Consider the following 20,337-nt stretch of genomic DNA (forward strand, 5'->3'; position numbering starts at 1 on the left):
GGAGGGGGAGGAGGCTTAACGTCATATCGGTAGACCATCACCTTGACTTTTTCCGGTAATGTATCCCCTTCGAAGGCCAAGATGAAGGCACCGGTAGCAATCTGATTTTCCTTCGGACCCCGATGAACGCGCCGGACGAAATGTACATCTCGGCGCTCTAAATTGGCGCGCAGCTCTTCGTCAGACTGCAAAAGAAGATTCCTACGGTAAATAACTCCCTGGACCATATTTAAACTCTTATGGGGTGTGATCGTAACGGCAACATCCCCCAACTTGTCACAAGCGAGTAACCGTCGTGACTGGGCAGAGGATGCCGTTTGTATCAGGACTGACCCAGAGCGCATTTTTGACAAGACCTCCAGCTCCCCAAACTTGTCCTCTAAATGCTCGACGAAGAACTGAGACTTTGTGGAGAGGAAAGACCCCCCATCAACCCTCGTACAAACTAAGAAGCGGGGTGAATAACTGCTACTGCCATCTTGAGACTTACGTTCCTCCCACAGTGTGGCCAGGGAGGGGAACGTTTTCAGATCGTATTTCTGAGCATTAAACTGAGCCCGAGAACGCTTAGAGACCGCTGGCGGCTGGCCACCAGCGAGAGACGATGTACCATGCTTCATTGCGGGTCATCCGCCCTGATGGCACCTACTCCGACCAAGGGCCCTCCCCACGGGCGCAACCCAGCCACGGCAAGAGCCACCTGGCAGGATAGCCGTTGCCGGGAGTCCCGATACCCCAGGCGATAGCAGCATCAGCTGGTTAGAAATGACTGTTAGTCAGACACATGCATGGTGTATATAGTATCAGCGAGTATGCTGTCTGTGCGTAGAATGGGGAGGGCACGTGATCTATCCGAGTTTGATGGCATATTGTGATGCCCGGAAGCTCAGCACAAGTTTTTCGGAAACAGCACGATTTGTTGGGTGTTTGGCAAGTCCTGTGGCGAGTGTCTTCTACACATACAGGAACCAAAGTGCAACCATGTCCAGACAGGATCAGGTTGGGCAGCCACCCCTCATTACAGATGTCACACTGTAGGCAGTGCAGGTCGGCTAAAAAGAGACAGGCAGTGAACTGTGATGCAACTAATATCAGACTTTAATGATGGGCAGGGTGTAAGCGAATCTGAACATGCAGTTCACCGAACACTCCTAATACAGGCCTCTAGCCTACGACCCATGTCCATGCTGATGTTAACACTACGACACTGGCAACTACAACTGAAATGGGTATGTGACAATCGGCACTGTACACTGGTACAGTGGCAGGACATCAGCACTGTACACTGGCGCAGTGGCAAGGTGTTGTGTGGTCTGATGAATCCCAGTACCTTCTTCATCACAGCAATGGGAGGGCATGAATCTGTCTTCTTCCATGGGAATGGCTCCTTAACACCTGTATTTGGGACGGAGACAAGCTGGTAGCAGCTCTAATATGCCTGGGGAATCTTTACGTGGGCATCTTTTGGCGGAGCTTGTGCGAGGCACTACGATGGGGCCAGGAGGTTTCATACACTGGATGCAGAACACTTACACCCCTTTGGAGTGATCATGTTCCCAACAGTGGCGATAGTTTTCAACAAGATAACATGCCATGTCACAAGGCCAGGAGTGTGATGGAGTAGTTCCAGGAACAATGTGTCAATTTCCAATCGATGTGCTGGTCCCGTATCTCCCCAGATGCTGAACCTGACTAAACACGTCTGGGCTGTAACTGAAAGTGGCGTCAGAGCTGATGCTGCCCCCCCCCCCCCCCCCCCGATAGTCCAGGGTGGGTAGGTAAGGTGAGTAGTTAGGGATCTCATTTGCAGCGGCAAATCCACATCTACAGTTCTCAAAGTGAATGTTGGGCAACCAGTCATCCCTCTAACCAAACAGTCTGCCAGTTCATTCCCTGGGATACCTACAAGACTTGGCACCCAAAAAAAGACAACTGAACATGCAGTACGATTACATTCAGAGAGGTGGTCAGGAATAGCAGATACCACAGGGTGAGAACAGCAACATGGATTGACAGCCTGGAGACAGCTCACTGAATCACTGGAAATTAAAATGCAATCAAGAGAGGTAGGTTTCATTAAACACAAGGCTCTGTTAATAGCTAACAGCTTCACTGAAAGAACACTAAATGTTCCTAACTGGTGCGAGTAGTAAAATAATAACCATCTTAACCAAGGTTTTAGAACTGTCAGTGCAAATGACAGTAACACTCTGATATTCCTGAAGAATTGAGAAGAACAGACGCTGGGGGTCATGGGGGTGACAGACTAAGTCCTTGAAATAGATTGGTCACAATTCACTGTGGGGATGTGTGGAAAAACATGCGGAGAATATTCTGAGGAGGTCTGACGAGGGCCAAATGGCCACAAAGCTCATTTCAACTCTTAATTTCACCTGAGGGCAAATACTAGGGTTCTGAAGCCCAATGCACAAAGACATAATTTGATAGTTTTGATGATTAAGAATCTCTTGAAAGGTAACTGTAAAGTTAGCATGATCGGTACTGCCAAAATTGAAGAAGGCAGACCTTTGCTTTGGGAAGAAGACAATCTACAGCACTAGTCTGGCAGATGCTAGTTGCCACTCATACTCCATGGCAGTGGACTGGATTCAATAATTTCTAAGCCTAAGGTGCTAATGAGCCATTAACACTAGCAACCATAGACCAATCGGGACAACACTGGGGCCCAATAAATGAGGAAAAAGTAGTGCGGTCCCTACTAGAATAGTTGTGGGCAAGCAAGCAGAGAGTGTTAAGCCTTCGCAAGCAGCCAGTCTTACTTGCTGAATTTGCACCAGCCATGTAAGTTACTTATCAAAGATGGGTATGAAAAATCAGGACTGTCCAATAGCTGTGTATTTAAGTACAATTCTGAGTCAGGATGGATCCTTGTATGATGATGATAATGCACAATTCAGGTATTAGGGGGAGAAATTAGAAACCACGGAAATAGGTCCTTGCAGAGACCCTTTGGACAGCGCCTTGGAACTGGTGTTCAGCCAAGGCTACAGAATGGGAACTGTATCAAATGTAAATGTCACTGACATACAGTGCTGGAGTTACTGCTAAATCGGCACAAAGCCTTGAAAACCCGCCATGGAGAATAAGTAAAATGTGAGGCACTAAGCTGTGTTATATGCCTTAAAGAAGGCAAGGAGGTGGCATTTAGAAAAACACTATCAGAGAGCTGTTTTGGATCTAATCATTTGACTGATTGTTGATAGTCCTTCCCAGAGGCTGTACTGACAAGAGGACAGAAGGCTCTGCAATCCAAGAACACAGTATAGTACTGGGCTACTACCATCTTTTCAAGTAGCTTGCACACCATGTTGGTGAGGCTAATCAGCACTATCCTGTGTTGTTACTGTGAAGAGAAAACATCCTAGCCAAAGATGGTTGACGACCTTGAGTATATGGAGCCTGAGAAACTTTCAGATGTTGGAAAATCTGTGAAGTAAATCAGAGCCTGGGTCCATATCAGTCAAGGTGACCTGTAGACTGGCAACAGCTATTCCTGAGGTGCAAGTGATCACTTCGGAGACATCTCCTAGAACCTTGTTCGGGTAATCTGACAAAGGAGAATAACCTAGTGGCCAAAGTATATAATTTCAGCTGGTTCTTTGAACAGCCCAACATAGTAAATGGTTCATTGAGTGGTGAAAGATTGCTGCCTCTCTGGGCAGGACCAGGGAAACAAGGTTCCCGCAGATGGAGCTGCAGCAATACAAAAGGGGATGGCCTATCGCTCTTACGATCTAATTTATTTGTGCATTACTGAAGATCAAATTTTAGGGAGGAAATACATTAGGTACTGCTAATGATCAGCCCACAATAACGGTGAAGTTCAGTATCACTGAGACAGGAGACAATTTTTTTTTCCAACCTTCAAAATATGAGAGGCAATAAGAGACCTTCATCTCTTGGATTTTGCAATCTTTAATTAGCGGAGCACACTATAGGGATTGGAGAGAATACTCATTTCCTCAATTGATGGAGATGCGGTAGTAGGTGAATTTTTGTGAAGCAACTGGCCAAGGTCTCCAAAAATCAGCAATATATACAATCCATGTGTTGGCGTTAAAAGCATCACATTGTGAATGGGAAAAATGGCTTGACATCTAGCGGTAAACCCTGATTTTGGCCTTCTCTAGAAGTGAATCCGCAGCAAATACAAGGGCAAATCTTCCAACGGCAACCTTGTTGTCTGGCAGGTCTCTATGTGCACGACATACAAAATGGTAACCACATTTCTCCAAATGTTTGTGTAGTCCTGATGAAAAACAATAATACCCTGTATCATGTTTAGTAATATCTCGGTAATAGGTAAACCAACAATTTCCCCCCCCCCCCATGAGATAATACCTGGAACTAGCAATGGTTCACTGTTTTAATTAATGTGGAACCATTTTGAAATTTACTAACGAAAGAGATTTCTCTGAATACCTTTTCTACATTATTCACAAAGAACACTGGCTTAGTAAAGGAAAGGACACTCCATCCATTCAGGTGCAATCCACGAACTGAAATCAGTAAGCTGCTTTGTTTTGCTCTCCTCCCCCAGGCATGGCCAAGGAGGGACATTTCATGGAGCCATAACAATTAATACTTTTTAGAGTTCTGGTTAGTCCAAGGAGATTGCCGATGCCCCACATCCATCGATGTGCGACTTTGATCTTTTTTTACAGAGCCAAATATTCAATGTGATGCTGACTACACTGACTGAGGGCTCTCCTCACAGGTACCACTCAGCCAGAGCAATGGCCACCTGGCTTGATGGAGATGACCAGCTGGGGCAAAATAATGCCACATCGTGCAGACAAACATAACGGATGCCCTATGAATGAGTTAGGTTGACAGCAGTGAAAAGCCTGAGCAAAGATATACTCAGAGTAAGACGGCAGTAAAAAAGGAAGATACCACAAAAGTCTCCTACCCATGCTCACCACACACGTACTGACAAAAGAGTTGTGAGCCCCTGGTGCAAACCATTAGCTGAACAAGTCTTTCGACCAGAGGTTAGGAACACAAAGGAAAAGATTTTAAGCCTTAACATTTCATTCCAAAGTAATATTCTAGTTCCATTACATTACTATCATTAGGAATATAAGAGGAGGGTCAGGTATGCCCTTTGAGATTAGCGATGGGATTCCATTTCAGTATCAGTTATTTTAGTAACATCCTGCAAAACTTAATTTGATATGGAAGTTAACCCATAATCTTCCTTCCCTTTAGTACAGCAATATGGAATTCCCACATTGTTCCTGACACCCACTGCTTAAGTAAGGGACAGTTTTCAATTTAGAAACCTGTAATCGATCCAAATGTTGGTCTGAACACTGATATTTTTCCATGCATTGCCTTGCTGGGAGGTGGTAGGCTCTATAGCCGAGTCTTTGCAAGCTGATCCCTGACAGTTGCAGTGGGCTGTACGCAACAGTTTCATCCAACTACCTCAACCAGTAACATAATTCGAATTTGTGGGAGTCTCTATGGCAATGCCTCATTCTTGTTACAACTATTTAATGGCTACTGTTTTCGCATGCATCCATCTGCATTTCACAGTTGAAAGCTGGCAACAGTGCTGTGGGCAAGGATGTCCTTTCACTGTCTCGACTTTAATCTTACTACAATATTTCTTTACCGAACCCTGGCTTTTGTTGAGGATCTAAATTTTAATACGGAATCCAAGCCAACATATTCCAATACACACAGCAATTTCAGAGATGAATGTCACATTGACTGCCAGCGAAGATCTAAGGACCCACCACGGATCAAACTACAGAGTGTTTGAACAGTGGCCTCTCAATTAGCCACCATTATTAATGCTCTGCCTGGTATCCTCCCCTTCTGAACCCTAGAACTGGTTAACCAGAATGCACAGCCGTGGGTGGGGGGAGGGAATATCCTGGATTTCCCAGTTAAAAATACACTTTTTCCATTTTAATGGACGGTATACTTTCCCTTGGAGTTGTAAAACCTATCATTCCTTTGAAAGGTAAAGGCGTTATACACTGGCGTAGAACTTTTAGGACACTTTAGGAAACAAAACACAGCAAAAAAATGTGTTATGGAAAGCTCTTTCATGAGCAGCAACATGCACACTGTGTACTACTTATTATGGAAGTGTACATGGAAATTCCACCAAATACAATACATTAGTTTCCAAAGCACTGACATCAGTATTGAGATGCACTTTCGTTAGCCAATAGCAAAATCACAAGTTAAGTAGCGGAAATAAATGAACAGGAAAAGTTAACAATTTAAATGAATATACAAATTAAGCTTTCACATGTAATATTAGTCTTTATTTGCATGTGTTACCTGATAAGGTATATCAAACATATGTGCCAGTAAAATTTTAAATAATGATGTAACTGGATGGCCTTCTAGGTCCAAAAATTTTCTAAGCGGTAAGTTTTGAATGAAAGTTGAATACTCTGCAAGTTAAGAAATTCATCGTACACTGTCACACACAACATAATTCAGCTTGCATAAAAAGAAATTTACTCTGAAAGTAAAGTTTCTCAAACCATCATTCAAAATATTTTCCTGTGACCTGCTAGAAATAGGTTCATTTGAACAGCTGCCAGGGAGCATCAGCGTACAGGCATTACCGCCATGCGCAACTACAATGATGTAAAGCCCCATACTTCACGTTTCCTCAGCCTCTACGCCTTTCATTGCATTTCTGTTTGGAATTTTGTGTGTACTGGAGCATCATGTGACCATGTGCAGCACCATGATATGTTGTTCAGAGGGGACATACGGAGTTATTGTACTTAGGGAAACTGTTTTATCACATCTTATCCAGATAAGGAATGCAAAACAAGAAAGCAGTCCTTGGCAATTCAAAACTTGACTCTGTAACTCAAGAGTACCCTACATTTTGTTATCAATACTGATTTATAGGATTTCCGATCAGGTTTACACCCACACAGCACTGCAAAAAGCTAGTAAGAAGGAAAACAAATTTCTTGCAAAAATAAAAGAACGTTGTTTGCATGTGCCTGAATTAATGACTAAGTTTTTCCATCACTTTTTCAAAACATACAAAAAATTAACAAGGTTATCTATGAAGCCAAGAAACTGTATAATTGGCAATTTCTGGATGAGGTATCTAATATATTGCTTCCCCCTACTTATACCTCCCGAGGAGATCACGAATGTAAAATTAGAGAGATTAGAGCGTGCACGGAGGCTTTCAGACAGTCATTCTTCCCACGAACCATAGGCGACTGGAACAGGAAAGGGAGGTAATGACAGTGGCACGTAAAGTGCCCTCTGCCACGCACCGTTCGGTGGCTTACGGAGTATAAATGTAAATGTAGATATGAATATCGGGTCTTCAGCCAGAAAATATGTCATCTTGACAAAATTTTGGTAGTCCACCTAGCCACCATCTTCAGGTGAGTAGCCAATCACCAAGTCACTGAAACTGAAGCCCAACCTCAGTGTGGCTCCTTTATACACCACCTGTAGGTCCACCGCGCATGAGTGAATGTAGCTGCCTTCTAGCACAAAGCAAGACAGTGCACCTATGGTGAAAACCTGTGGAAATGATATATTGATATCAAACACTGTTGACATCCTTCGATGACCGAAAGAAAGACTGTTGTTTTATAATGTCAAACAAACGAGGGATCCAATTCTTACTCAAAGAATCCCCTTATCCCTGTTTATAATACTGTCAGACAGCCAAAAATCCTGTTTTATTTGCATTAAGAAACAATGGTCTTTGTTTTGGTCATCAAAAGGTGTCAACATTTTTTGATTTCGATTTATGGCTTCCACAAGTTTTCATAACCAGTGCTCTGTTGTGCTTTGCAACAGAGGGCACTTATGTCCGTGCACGCGCAGTGCACCTACAAGACGTGTATAAAGGAGCTGCCACTGCTGTTTGATTTCAGTTCTGGCGAGTTAGTGCGATGGTTTACTCACCTGAAGGTGGCAGCCAGGTGGACTTCTGAAATAATGTGTGAAGATGTGTTATGTTCTGGCTGGAGACCTGATAATATCATCAGTCACTACGCTGGGAAAGTTTACGGAGTGAGGGCAACTTATATTCTACTCCAAGAGTAAATATACTGCCTCTCGGGGGTGGGGGTTACAATGGTAGAATATGGTGTACTGCTTACCAAAGAATGGTATTCTGTAAACGTAAGATGTAAACAATACAAATTAAGAAATAATGTCAAGCCTAGAGGATGTACCACGCAAGTGTTGAACGATGTCTTGTGATAAAAAAGCATTGTGTTTCATGGCAAGCTGACATGCAAAATTGTGTTCAAGCTGTCAATATATTTGAAACTAAACTTTTCATTCAATACTACTGACCAAATTCACCTGCTTAGTCATCTTCAAGTGAAGATTTATCTATGTTTGTACATATATAGAACAGATCTTATATTATGCCATAAAATGAACAGGAAATCACAATACTCCAAGCAGATCAAAATTTCGTAAACCAAGTTAAAATGGATAATTCGGCTTAAAGTGCAGATTCCTATGACCTGTAAATAAAATAGAAATAAACTTCCACATGGGAAAAATATATTATAAACAAAGATTCCAAGACTTACCAAGCGGGAAAGCGCCGGCAGACAGGCACATGAACAATTCTGTGTGTGTGTTTGTGTGTTTTGTTCATGTGCCTGTCTGCCGGCGCTTTCCCGCTTGGTAAGTCTTGGAATCTTTGTTTATAATAGATTCCTATGACCTGATTCATAATAATATAGGCTCCCGACCTGGTATTAAGCTTTTCAGTGTGGTTTTTGGGATGCCTATTTTCTTGGAATACCAGTACTTTATCATCTTGTACTTGGTTCTTTATTATGGCGTATGTACCAGAAGATGAAAATGTGCACTTGAAATTCAGCGAATGGTTAAAACTGGCCAACAGAGTGGAATGAAACACTGTTTCAAATAGATTGCCTGCCTCTGTGGAAAAGATTAATAAAAGCCAAATTTCTTTCGCAAACCAATAAAAACAACTTCATTTTTCTGCAAGATAATTAATGCTTGATTGCCAATGATGTTGAAATGAAATAAAATCAGAAAACAAACTAATAACATATTTTAGTCTTCCATAATTATGTGAATGTATTTTCATTCACTTTATAGCCCCTCACCACAGAAATCAGTTTTGTTTTCATTTGACGCGAGAGCTGTAAATTACGACAAAACAGCAAATCACAAAATGCAAACACAGGTCACATGAAGACCACCCTAACAACAGCTCAGCCTGTTCTGCACCTGTGTGAATTTAGCAACTAGGTTGCACCAGAAAAATTTTTCTGGCTAGCATCTGGCTGCTACTGGGCATACAGCTAACATGCCTCAGTTCAAGGAGCCAGAAGCAGGAGGAACTTCAGCTCTGCGCATGTGAGTGAGCACAATGGCAACTGATCAAACGAAGTAATGTAAACAGGTATGACATCACACTCATTGAAAGCAGTTTGTTGTAACAAAGTACTGCATAGTTTTCATCTTTCGCTCATTTTGCTGTTGGTGTACGCTTGCCTGTGCACTGTGTTTTGTTGTAAATGGTGCATTTCCAATTCAGTTTAAGTTTCATTTTTGTGATTTTCTCTCCTTTATGTTTTATTGTTAGAGTATTATTTTGCAGTAGTGAAGTAAAGTAAAATTCTTTGTTAAGATTACCAGTTCTTATCAGCTAAAATTACAAAAATTTAACTGAAGTCTACAACAATGAAAAATTCCTGGAATTCTAAAATATTCACTGGTTTTTCTGGATGAAAAATTCCTGGGTTTTCCCCAAATTTCCCAGGTCTTATTTACCCTATCAAGAGAATCATTCCTGATAAGAAATTCCCAACGCTCATTTGGAGAGAAAGTAAGAATAACAGTCTCTCTAGCAGTGCATTTGGGACAATTCTACATTTACCAAACATGGCAGAGACTGATACAAATATATGATACTACACGAAAAACAATGAGAAAAAGTGTCACATCTGTTTATCACTACGGGCATCTTTTTTGCAGAAGCCTTTATATATTTCCGTCAATAATATTACAATAATAAAATTACAACTTAAGACTTCAAACTCCAATGGTTGCCCCTGTTTAAGTGTACCACCTGCAAAATTTACCACTTATCAGATAATATAACAATAAATCATTTCAAACTGTAGCATCATAGTTTTGTCTTGGAACAAAAAATACTAACCTGCAAATCCATGCTCCAGGTCCCATAAATAAACAGAAGATACACCACCTTCAAAATACATCTCTCTATACTGGTCAAATGCATGATTTGCATCTATTTCAAGTTTCCTGAGTCTTTCTGATGGCATTGATCCATCTTCTAAAGGTGGGTCATAGGTGTTACTCCAAGGAGATCTGTATTGAAAACAGATGAACTTTGTCATTTTAGAATTATTCAAGAATACACCCAATGAAAAATTTATCATCTAACAAAAATAATTTCAATGCAGTTACCAGTAAATCAACAAAAGTGAAACCAATAGAGCAAATAAAAACATAACTAACACTTAGTTGACTTTTTTATCATTTACTACAGTTTCAAACAAATGTGGCACACTGGTAACATAATTATTACAACGTAGTAGCCCCCTCTCCACCCCTTTTCAAGAAATGGCAGTTCTTGCTTTCAAATAGAGCACAACATCACACAGTGAGTACAGTAGGCCTATTTCAGAAGGTCTGTTTACTGAAATAAACAAAATGTTATGCTTGCAACATAAAAGCTGCTCATTTCAAACAAAACTCCACTTCTTTAGACCAAAATTCTAAACTAGTTACAGTAGTGTACACAAATTTATAGCTGCTTTTTAAACATGATTTTGTGTGTTAGTGATAATGTCACGTCTTCCAACCCTCCTATGAAATCTGACTGATCTGTAGCAATGACTGAGGTCTAGGGTAGATTGGAGTTTAACAGTTTTGGTTCAGAATTGGAGAAGCCAAAAGAATGAATTCAAAATAAAATATAGGTTACGGCAAATGATTAACCTGTATGAAGACTATGTTTATGTTCAGCAATTACTATGGCACTATAAATAATTGCCTACTGTTTTAGCTTCAAACTTGGTAGTTTTACATTCTTTGCTAAATGAAATTTCTACACAAAACCTCTGTTGAAAAGTTCAGTGTCATATGTGGGCGAGGAAGGGGAGGGGGGGGGGGGGGGGGGGGAGCGGGGAGCAGCACTTCTTGCGGTATGTCAAGTTACAATTACAAATGCCTTATCGGTGACTTGACAAGCTCACTATGTATCAAACTCTGGTATTTACTTTCCTCCAATGTGATCCATGCTGGGTATCTCAAGTATTACTATTGAGGCAGTAGCCATGTCTTTCCTGGATCAGTTTTGGGATTAATATGTAAACATTTAAAAGATGCACGTTTGGTTGTCTACATTCACACCATAGCACAGGCCCTTTTCTTCATAGATTGGCCTAATTAAAATCTCATAGCTATTAAAACTTCATGTTAGATACCAGACATATATCGAAGTATTCTGATTCACAGACTACCAAAATCCATTGGATGAGGAGGCATAAATTACTTCACTCACTTTGATATCAGACAGACTTTTGGATCACCTTGGTACACATGAACTACATTTGATGCTGTTTTACAATGCCCAGAAAATGACTAATTCCACTACACAAAACGTGATGTTCTGGCTGACATGTTCAGTGAGCAAAATTGCTGGTCTTATGTTAATGAAGTGCTGCATTCTACCACTTGTGCATACTTTATCCGTTAAACATGCCAACAACACCTGCACTTAATGAGTTTAAAAACAAGCGCCAACAACAAAATGGAAAGTAATACACCTATCAGCACACTTTAATGCTTACACTTACGCATTTCAAATCTGCATAATGTAAAAATTCTAACGGGGGAAAAACCACACTGACTTAATCAAGCAACAACACAATGTAATGTTACCTGTATGAATCACCATCTCTATTGTAGTCACAAAGAAGATAATCTTTCCCCATTTCCTTGTCTCTTGCTATTTTCAGGGGTTGATCTACTGATGATAGTAAATCTTCACATAGACTTGGTACCAAATCTATTAGGTCACTTAGATTTTTCTCTATCTGCTGGGGTGGCAAACGCCGCATGAGATCCAAAGCACAATCCATCTGCTGGTCCGTCTACAAAATAAAACAGTTGGAAATCACTGTTTAAAATTTGTTCTTTCTACGTCATAATGCTATTTACGTGCAAATATTCGTTTACTGGCTACGGAGATACCCGGAAGTAACACTAACATGCGCCGCCTATTATCCAATAAATAGCTTTACGTTACTCAACAAGCATACATAATATGTAACCCTCCTTAATGACACAAATTTGAAGGAGAACTGTGTACAAAACATCTCACAAACATCAACAAACATTTGACAGAAATAGGGTGTGAACCTCAAACGAAGATGAGTCATCCTTTCAGATGTGTTTATTCCATGTACGCAAAGCAATTAATGTCAAAAACTTCACTGCGCATTTATCAGTAACATACCATTTTGTAGATGAATGTCTATTTATGTATCTGCCCGAACAAGATTCTGTGTCATACACCCGTTGTCCAAAAAAATGGTGACTCGTTGCTATCTATGCGTCGGAAGAACACGGTGAATGATAAGGACCCGCTAATCCAAAGGCTAACCGTGTTCTTCGCGTTATTGACAATCTTTCTTCTCAATTACACATCATTTTGAACATCTTATCAAAAATATATATGTACTACACCCGAATGATACTCTCGCCCTAATAATACAGCCTGAGATCCCCACACCTCGACCAAACACAGTCTCTGGGAACTGATTCCGTATGTAGAAGGCGTAGGATTTATCTGGATACATAATCTCACAAGAACGACAGTAAAGTAGGCAGGACTGAACTCAGAAAGTTAGTCTGGTGCTATACTTCTCACAGGTGACTATGAAGATTTATGGCTGTGCGGAAAGACAACAGAAATACAAGTGTAGGAAAATTATGACAACTGGATACTTTATAACCAATGTGTTCAGATAAATGCATACAGCTGTTCGTACTTTCAACTACTACAGATGAAAACTGATATTAAAGCTATAAGCTATCAAACTTGAACTAGCAAATCAGCGGTACATTGTTATGCTGAGTCATGGTGCTGGAGTGCCAGTCTGCAGTTTAAGTGACAACGTACTATTTACGGACTGGTGAGAGAGCTATATGTCATCCGAACCATGAGAGTAGAAGGAAATGTGCTGCTAGCAAAGTGTCAGTTTCATGGAATGTAATTTGTTTTTCCTCACTTCTGGCAAAGTCCTCTCCCACTAACTCATGAGTTCAACAGGGGTGTATATTATATGGGACTAAGTCGTAATATGTATCAAATACAATAATGAATACACCATAAACATAGCGGAAAGCACAGTAAGTGAGCCGCGCGGGATTAGCCGAGCGGTCTAGGGACTGTGCGGCTCGTCCCGGCGGAGGTTCGGGTCCTCCCTCGGGCATGGGTGTGTGTGTTTGTCCTTAGGATAATTTAGGTTGAGTAGTGTGTAAGCTTAGGGACTGATGACCTTAGCAGCTAAGTCCCATAAGATTTCACAAACATTTGGAACACAGTAAGTGAAGTATTCTGACTTTACAACAGATCCTGTAGTCACTTGGAGATTTGAAAATAAATGCAGCGTGGTAATGTGGAAGAGAATGTATCCAAAAGACGTAATAAAAAATAAAAGGCTACAAAGACTCACAGAGTCCTGACACTTACAGCATGCCCTGTTCTATAATGAACACTGCAGTCTGTAAAATTGGTCAAGCACAGACAGTAATGATGGCATGCCCTATTCTATACTGAAAACTGTAGTTTGTGAAATTGGTCAAGCACAGACAGTAATAATAAATAAATGCTCCCATGCTAGCTATTTCCAGACATCTTGAAAGAAGCACACATGCAGTACAAGTTCACAAAAAAAGGTAATACACATAAGTTCCAAGCTACAGGCCCACATGTATAATGCTGGTGCTAGCTAAGGTGATGGAGTCCATAATAAAAGATAAGCTACTAAATTATTTTGAAGGAAACAACCTCTTTCATGATATGTGACATAGCTTTAGGAAGGGCAAATCAGTGACAATAGGAGTACTTGATATAATCTAAATAGATTATGGTTTTAATGACAAGCTAGTATTTACTGATGTTTAAAGTAGTACACTTTAATATAATTTATTCACACACACCACACTTTGACAAGAAACAGCTGAATGAACAAAGAGTAATTACATCAGTATTATTTTAAAAAATACATGGGAAACACACAACACACACACATATTACTGGCCATTAAAATTGCTACACCAAGAAGAAATGCAGATGATAAATGGTTATTCATTGGACAAATATATTATACTAGAACTGACATGTGATTACATTTTCATGCAATTTGGGTGCATAGATCCTGAGAAATCAGTACCCAGAACAACCACCTCTGGCAGTAATAACGGTCTTGATATGCATGAGCATTGAGTGAAACAGAGCTTGGATGGCGTGTGCAGGTGCAGCTGCCCATGCAGGTTCAACAACATAACACAGTTCATCAAGAGTAGTGACTGGCGTATTATGACGAGCCAGTTGCTCGGCCACCATTGACCAGACGTTTTCAATTGGTGAGAGATCTGGAGAATGTGCTTGCCAGGGCAGCAGACCAACATTTTCCGTATCCAGAAAGGCCCGTACAGGACCTGCAATATGCGGTCGTGCATTATCCTGCTGAAATGTAGGGTTTCACAGGGATTGAATGAAGGGTAGAGCCATGAGTCGTAACACATCTGAAATGTAACGTCCACTGTTCAAAATACTGTCAATGAGAAAAAGAGGTGATCAAGATGTGTAACCAATGGCACCCCATACCATCACGCCGGGCATTATGCCAATATGGCGATGACTAATACACTCTTCCAATATGCATTCACCGCGATGTCGCCAAACACATATATATATGAACACTTTACAAAGTTTAAGGTTTAGTCAGTATGTCAGCCAGTTAACTTGAACTTTTCACATGTTTCAGTTTTACAGTCATGACAAACTGTCATTGAATGAACTTTCATAATATCTCAGTATGTTTCTTACTTCTTGTTATTTTTCCTTCATAGGTATTTGTCAGTGTATGTATAGCAGCTTGATTGTCAATCTAATTCGAAGTTTGTTGTACAACGTGTCATACTCAGCATATATCATTGATCAGAGACATGGCAGCTCAGTATTTTGCTTCATCTATTGAAATTGTCACAATGCACTGCTTTTGAGTGTACCAGACAATAGGCCCTCCTCAGATGATAAGAACTCCACTGGGGGAGCAACTAGTTGAGCATGGGCAAAGAGCAGAGTGAAAATCTCATTCTGGAAACATCCCCCAGGCTGTGGCCAAGTCATGTCTCAGCTATATCATTTCTTTCAGGAGTGCTAGTTCTGCAAGGTTCGCAGGAGAGCTTCTGTAAAGTTTGGAAGGTTGGAGACGAGATACTGGCAGAAGTAAAGCTGTGAGTACTGGGCGTGAGTCGTGCTTCGGTAGCCCAGATGGTAGAGCACTTGCCCGAGAAAGGCAAAGGTCCCGAGTTCAAGTCTCGGTCAGGCACACAGTTTTAATCTGCCAGGAAGTTTCATAATAGATTTCTGTTTTTCCACTGATGCTTCATACGTTGATGTAAGTGCTTGTCTCTTTCAAATCAAAAAGACTGACGGCAAACCTACCATTTGCATCATTGGCCTTTATCTGACTGTGAAAGGGCATATACCACATCGGGCCTAGAAGCACTGGCAACTGCATGGGCTTTTAAAAAGTTTCAGTTTCACCTCTCTCACAAACATACAAAAGTCTACTAGGACATCCAAGTGTTAAGATTTCATCTAAACTGTAAGTTGTTAAGTGTTTCATTAGCCAGATGGTCTTTATACCTTTCTGATTATGAAAGACACCACTCATAGGAAGTACTACTTACATAGGTGCAAATGCATGGAATCATTGCGGAATGCTGACTCCATGTGGCACAGTGGCAAACAGCAGTTACTGCACAACCCTCCATGCCAGCTAGTGGAACATTATAAGATTCACAATAATCTTTTATTCTACAAATGTAATCCATTGTCAAATCAATAGTGTGTTTGCATTCCACCTAATTATGAAAATAATTTAATATGGTATTCCCATCATTCTTGGGGCCACTTTGGAACTTAAAAATATGTTCATAAGCTCAAAGAAGGTGTAGCACTTGTTAAAAACTTGTGCTATTTGCCAGAAAGCTAAATAGCCAACAGATGCTGGCAGATAAAACTGTATGAGATTTTGCTGAATGAACCTTTTCAGATCATGTCAGTTGATGTCATAGGCCCATTACGCTGTGCTCAAAACGGTGGAAGTATATAGCAGCACTATACCATCTATTTTCCAAACTTGTTAACCTGTACACCATGAAAAGTTTAATTAGCACTCCTCTAATCTGAGGACTTGAAGGAGATAAAATGCCAAGGTTCATAAAACGTAATTTCATATTATTTGATAGTGCCACCAATTTCTTATAGAATCACAATATTACACACATGGTACACCCAGAAAGCAATCCATTGTCGGGACCTTCAGGGAGTTCATTAGGTTTATCTGAACTTATTGACTGCATAAACAAATAAACTGGATTAATTTGCTGACACCGTTTGAAGAGGTGGTAAATAATTGGCCCCACGCTTCAACGAATTTCCCTACCAACGAGTTAATGTTTAGGAGATTGGAAAGAAGTGAGGTGACTGATGCACTTTCTTAGTTTTCAGGACACATGTTGCCGGATGAGAAAGTGATTCATGCACTTATCACGTTAATGTATAAAGCTAATCCGAGAAAGAAATACTATGAAAAAAGGCTGTCTAGCGTGCAATGGCTTCTAGTTGAAAAAAAAAACATTTCTGAGAAGTCGCATAGCTCATGCCTCCTTTAAAAAAAAAAAAAGTGGCAAGTTATGTGTTTACGACCTTCTGAAATCGTCAGAGATTCACATTCAGAAACCTATTTGTTGGCCTATCCGAAAACAAATAAAATCCGAGGGCTACGTCCTCACAAGGACATAAAGATCTGTTTTCAGTGAAATACATGTTTAGATGATAAGGATTCCTGCGTTTTTCTATGGTATATGTTGTGTGGAATAACCATTGTTTTCTTCCAGTAAAATCTTGTATATAAGAATTTGTACAGATGTTAATTATAGTAAATGTGTTTCACAGCTTAACTTCAGACTATACTGAAATAACTGACAAAAACTGTTGGTGCAATTGATGGTCAAAAACAAATTACAAAAGAGCATATGTTAGATAATTTGGCCTGTGTAATTTAATTTGTGCTGGAAGACATTTCGTATGAGTACTGGTTAACAAATAATAGTGTTAAGAGACGTTTCATATTATTGTAAGAGGATGAAAGAAATGAAAGGTTTTTTTGTGTGTTCATATGTGTATCAAATTTTTCAAAAGAGAAAACTGTCCTTACAATGTGTATCTGCTCTGCAGTTTTAGTCTTTTAGGTTTCATTGACAGAAGAATATTTCTGTATTTAGAGGATAGCAAAATGTTCCAAAGACATTGAGAAAATGTTTAAATAAGGCATTTAATACCGAAGTTACATGATGTTATTATGATACTGACTTATTCGATTGGAATTTCTCTTTAAATTTCTACAGTTTATGTTCTGAGACTTAATGATAGTAGACTATTTTATTATGAGATTTGACACCACTCATTTGTGTAAAGGATATCTCATCTGTAGGATAGATTTTCCACCTATTCTTTGATATTAATACCTGGCTCTGTTTTGAGCATAAATGCAAGCACTGATAGCTAGTATGGAAATTTGCAATGGCATCAGTTTCATCTTATTCTCCTTGTAGTGTTACTTTTTCGTTGCATGGTTATCAGTAATGTCATTAGGTACTTGAACCCAGGCTGCAGTTTTAAAGCCCAATAATAACAAAATTGTCAACCTGCGAACAATTTCTGTGAATAAAAACATGTGTAAGTGAAAGTTCATTCCAGCGAAACCAATGTTTCAGCACATGCAGTTGATCCAAAGAAAACAGACTTAAATTGTGCTTAGTGAGAACTCTGTTTTACCATTTATCTTTTATCAAGTGATGAACTGTAACCTCCTTGTATGTGTGACACCCTAGACACTACATAAGCATGCACAATGGATTTCACATGAGCTACGACCAAGCACTATTTGCCTATCACTAAACAGACTGGATGTATGGCAGCTCTGGTTGAACTGACCAGAGTAACAAACAAAAAAACTCTATCTAGGCGGATTACTAACGCCCAGCTGTGCAGGAGATACCAGCTGCTTATTCAAAATGAACAGTGTATGTGATGTATAAAGCAGCTTCAAAAGGATGCTAAATGAATGCAGATGTGTAATATATGGACAACAACGAAGCATTATCAGTGGCAAAAATACGTTGCTAGGTAGTAGAGAAACGACAGTGATCTGTTTGCTGTACAACACAACATAAAAAAGGAAAAATATATTCTGCTGAATTGTGTGTCGAAGGCTGTGTGCACTGGCTCTGCTCCAGTTTAATTTCAATTATAGTATGTAATTTATTAAAACAAGTATTACTACTTATGTATACTAGCGACTTTTATCTTCCAGATGGATTTAGATTTTGTGTGTTATTCACCTATATTTACAAATGTTTCATGTATCCTATTTAATGTGCTGACTGGTCGCCTTATGAGCTGTTACTGATCCACCTTGAGGCGTAGCTTTGCTGATCCTCCCTCACACTTTTGGCTCGTCTGTTCAGTACCACTTACCATTGCAACTGGCCTCAACCTACAACAACTAACCAACTTCTACCACACACTACTGATGTAGTCAGTGCCCACTGGCAGCTGACGTCTTTAATCCCTTTGTATCTCATTTCATAGTGACTGTAGGATCAACATGGTGTGTCTTTTTTTGAACATGTCTGGAAGAGCATACACCACATATATTTAAGAAATCAGACGACCATGCACTGGATAGATATGTATTCAGTAGAACAGTTCGTAATGGGAGGGGGTCCTCCATGGTATACAGTCACTGTAAAGAAACTTCTAAAAAATAGACTACTGCATAGTAGGTGTAAAACAATGTATAGGGCTATGGATAGACGGGTGCTGAATGAAATGCGTTTGGCTGTCGAAAGAGCAATGTGTGAAGCTTTCAGTGCCTATCATAGCAGAGTATTATCAAATAATCTTTCACAAAACCCAAAGAAATTATGGTTGTATGTAAAGGCTGTTATTAGCCTCAAAGCTAGTGTTCAGTCAGTCGTGAATGGGACAGGAATTGAAACTGATGGTAGCAAAGGAAGAGCTGAAATGCTTAACTCCGTTTTCAAATGTTTCTTTACAAAGAAAAGCCAAGGAAAATTGCCCCCAATTTAGTACTCATACCACTGAAAAAACAATGAAATAACTGTTAGTGTCAGTGGTGCTGAGAAACGGCTGAAATAGAGTTGAGACCGAGGAAAGCTAAAGGTCCAATTGTGTCCCTGCCAGACTCTATACTTAATTTACAGCTGAGTTAGCCACTCTTCTAACTATAATCGGTCATAGATTTCTGAAACAAAAATCTGGTCCCAGTAGTTGGAAGAAAGACAAGGTGACACGCATTTACAAGAAGAGTAGGAGAAGTGATGCACTAAACTACTGTCCAGTATACTTGACATTGATATTTTGTAGAATCATAGACATAATCTGTGTTCAAACGTATGAGGTATTTAAAATTTTTGAAAGCAATCTGTAACTGGAGCCAAGCAGCATTCGGTTTAAAATGCTAAAAATGAAATGAAGTCTCGAGCGCGTTTTCATATTTTTGTTGGTTAACAAGCGGTTTTGGGCCTTTCCTCTGACCATATTCAGTTTTTTCCCTGCTGCAGCACAGTAAAAACACGTATTCAGTATGGAGGGACGAAACTATGGCTAAAATGTCTGACACTAACACTGACAATACAATCTACTTTAATTTTCCAAATGATACAAGATTTCGCCAAAGCGGTTCAACAATGTCTGTACAAGATTACATTCCTCTCCTAACACATCTGCTTTCCTCCAAATCGGATCACAATCCTCTATCTTTATCTTTTTCTCTGTCCACCCATGCATGGAGTAAATAATCAGGCCCACAGAATCTCATGCTCTCGCAGTTGTAATTCACACACTTGTCGTATAACTGTAGACTGCCATGTTCAAACAAATCTCATTATCTTAATTCATGACCTTAGGCTTGGCATTCATTCAGCTACCACAAAAACAAAAATAGTTTCATT

General features: G+C 40.0%; 1 protein-coding gene across 1 annotated transcript in view; it reads right to left on the minus strand.

Annotated features, from left to right (window-relative positions):
- LOC126334870 (F-actin-capping protein subunit beta) overlaps positions 1–12,979 on the minus strand; it is a 42,272-nt gene extending 29,293 nt beyond the window's left edge. The window contains exons 1-3 of the mRNA XM_049997567.1: positions 12,515–12,979; positions 11,938–12,149; positions 10,187–10,359 (exon numbers count right to left, since the gene is read on the minus strand). Coding sequence (XP_049853524.1) covers positions 10,187–10,359; positions 11,938–12,149; positions 12,515–12,517 — 388 coding nt within the window. The 5' untranslated portion in view covers positions 12,518–12,979. The remainder of the gene's footprint in view (positions 1–10,186; positions 10,360–11,937; positions 12,150–12,514) is intronic.
- Between the last annotated feature and the right edge of the window lie 7,358 nt (positions 12,980–20,337).

The sequence above is a fragment of the Schistocerca gregaria genome, chromosome 2 (genome assembly GCF_023897955.1).
Source record: "Schistocerca gregaria isolate iqSchGreg1 chromosome 2, iqSchGreg1.2, whole genome shotgun sequence".
Classification (NCBI taxonomy): Eukaryota; Metazoa; Arthropoda; class Insecta; order Orthoptera; family Acrididae; genus Schistocerca; species Schistocerca gregaria.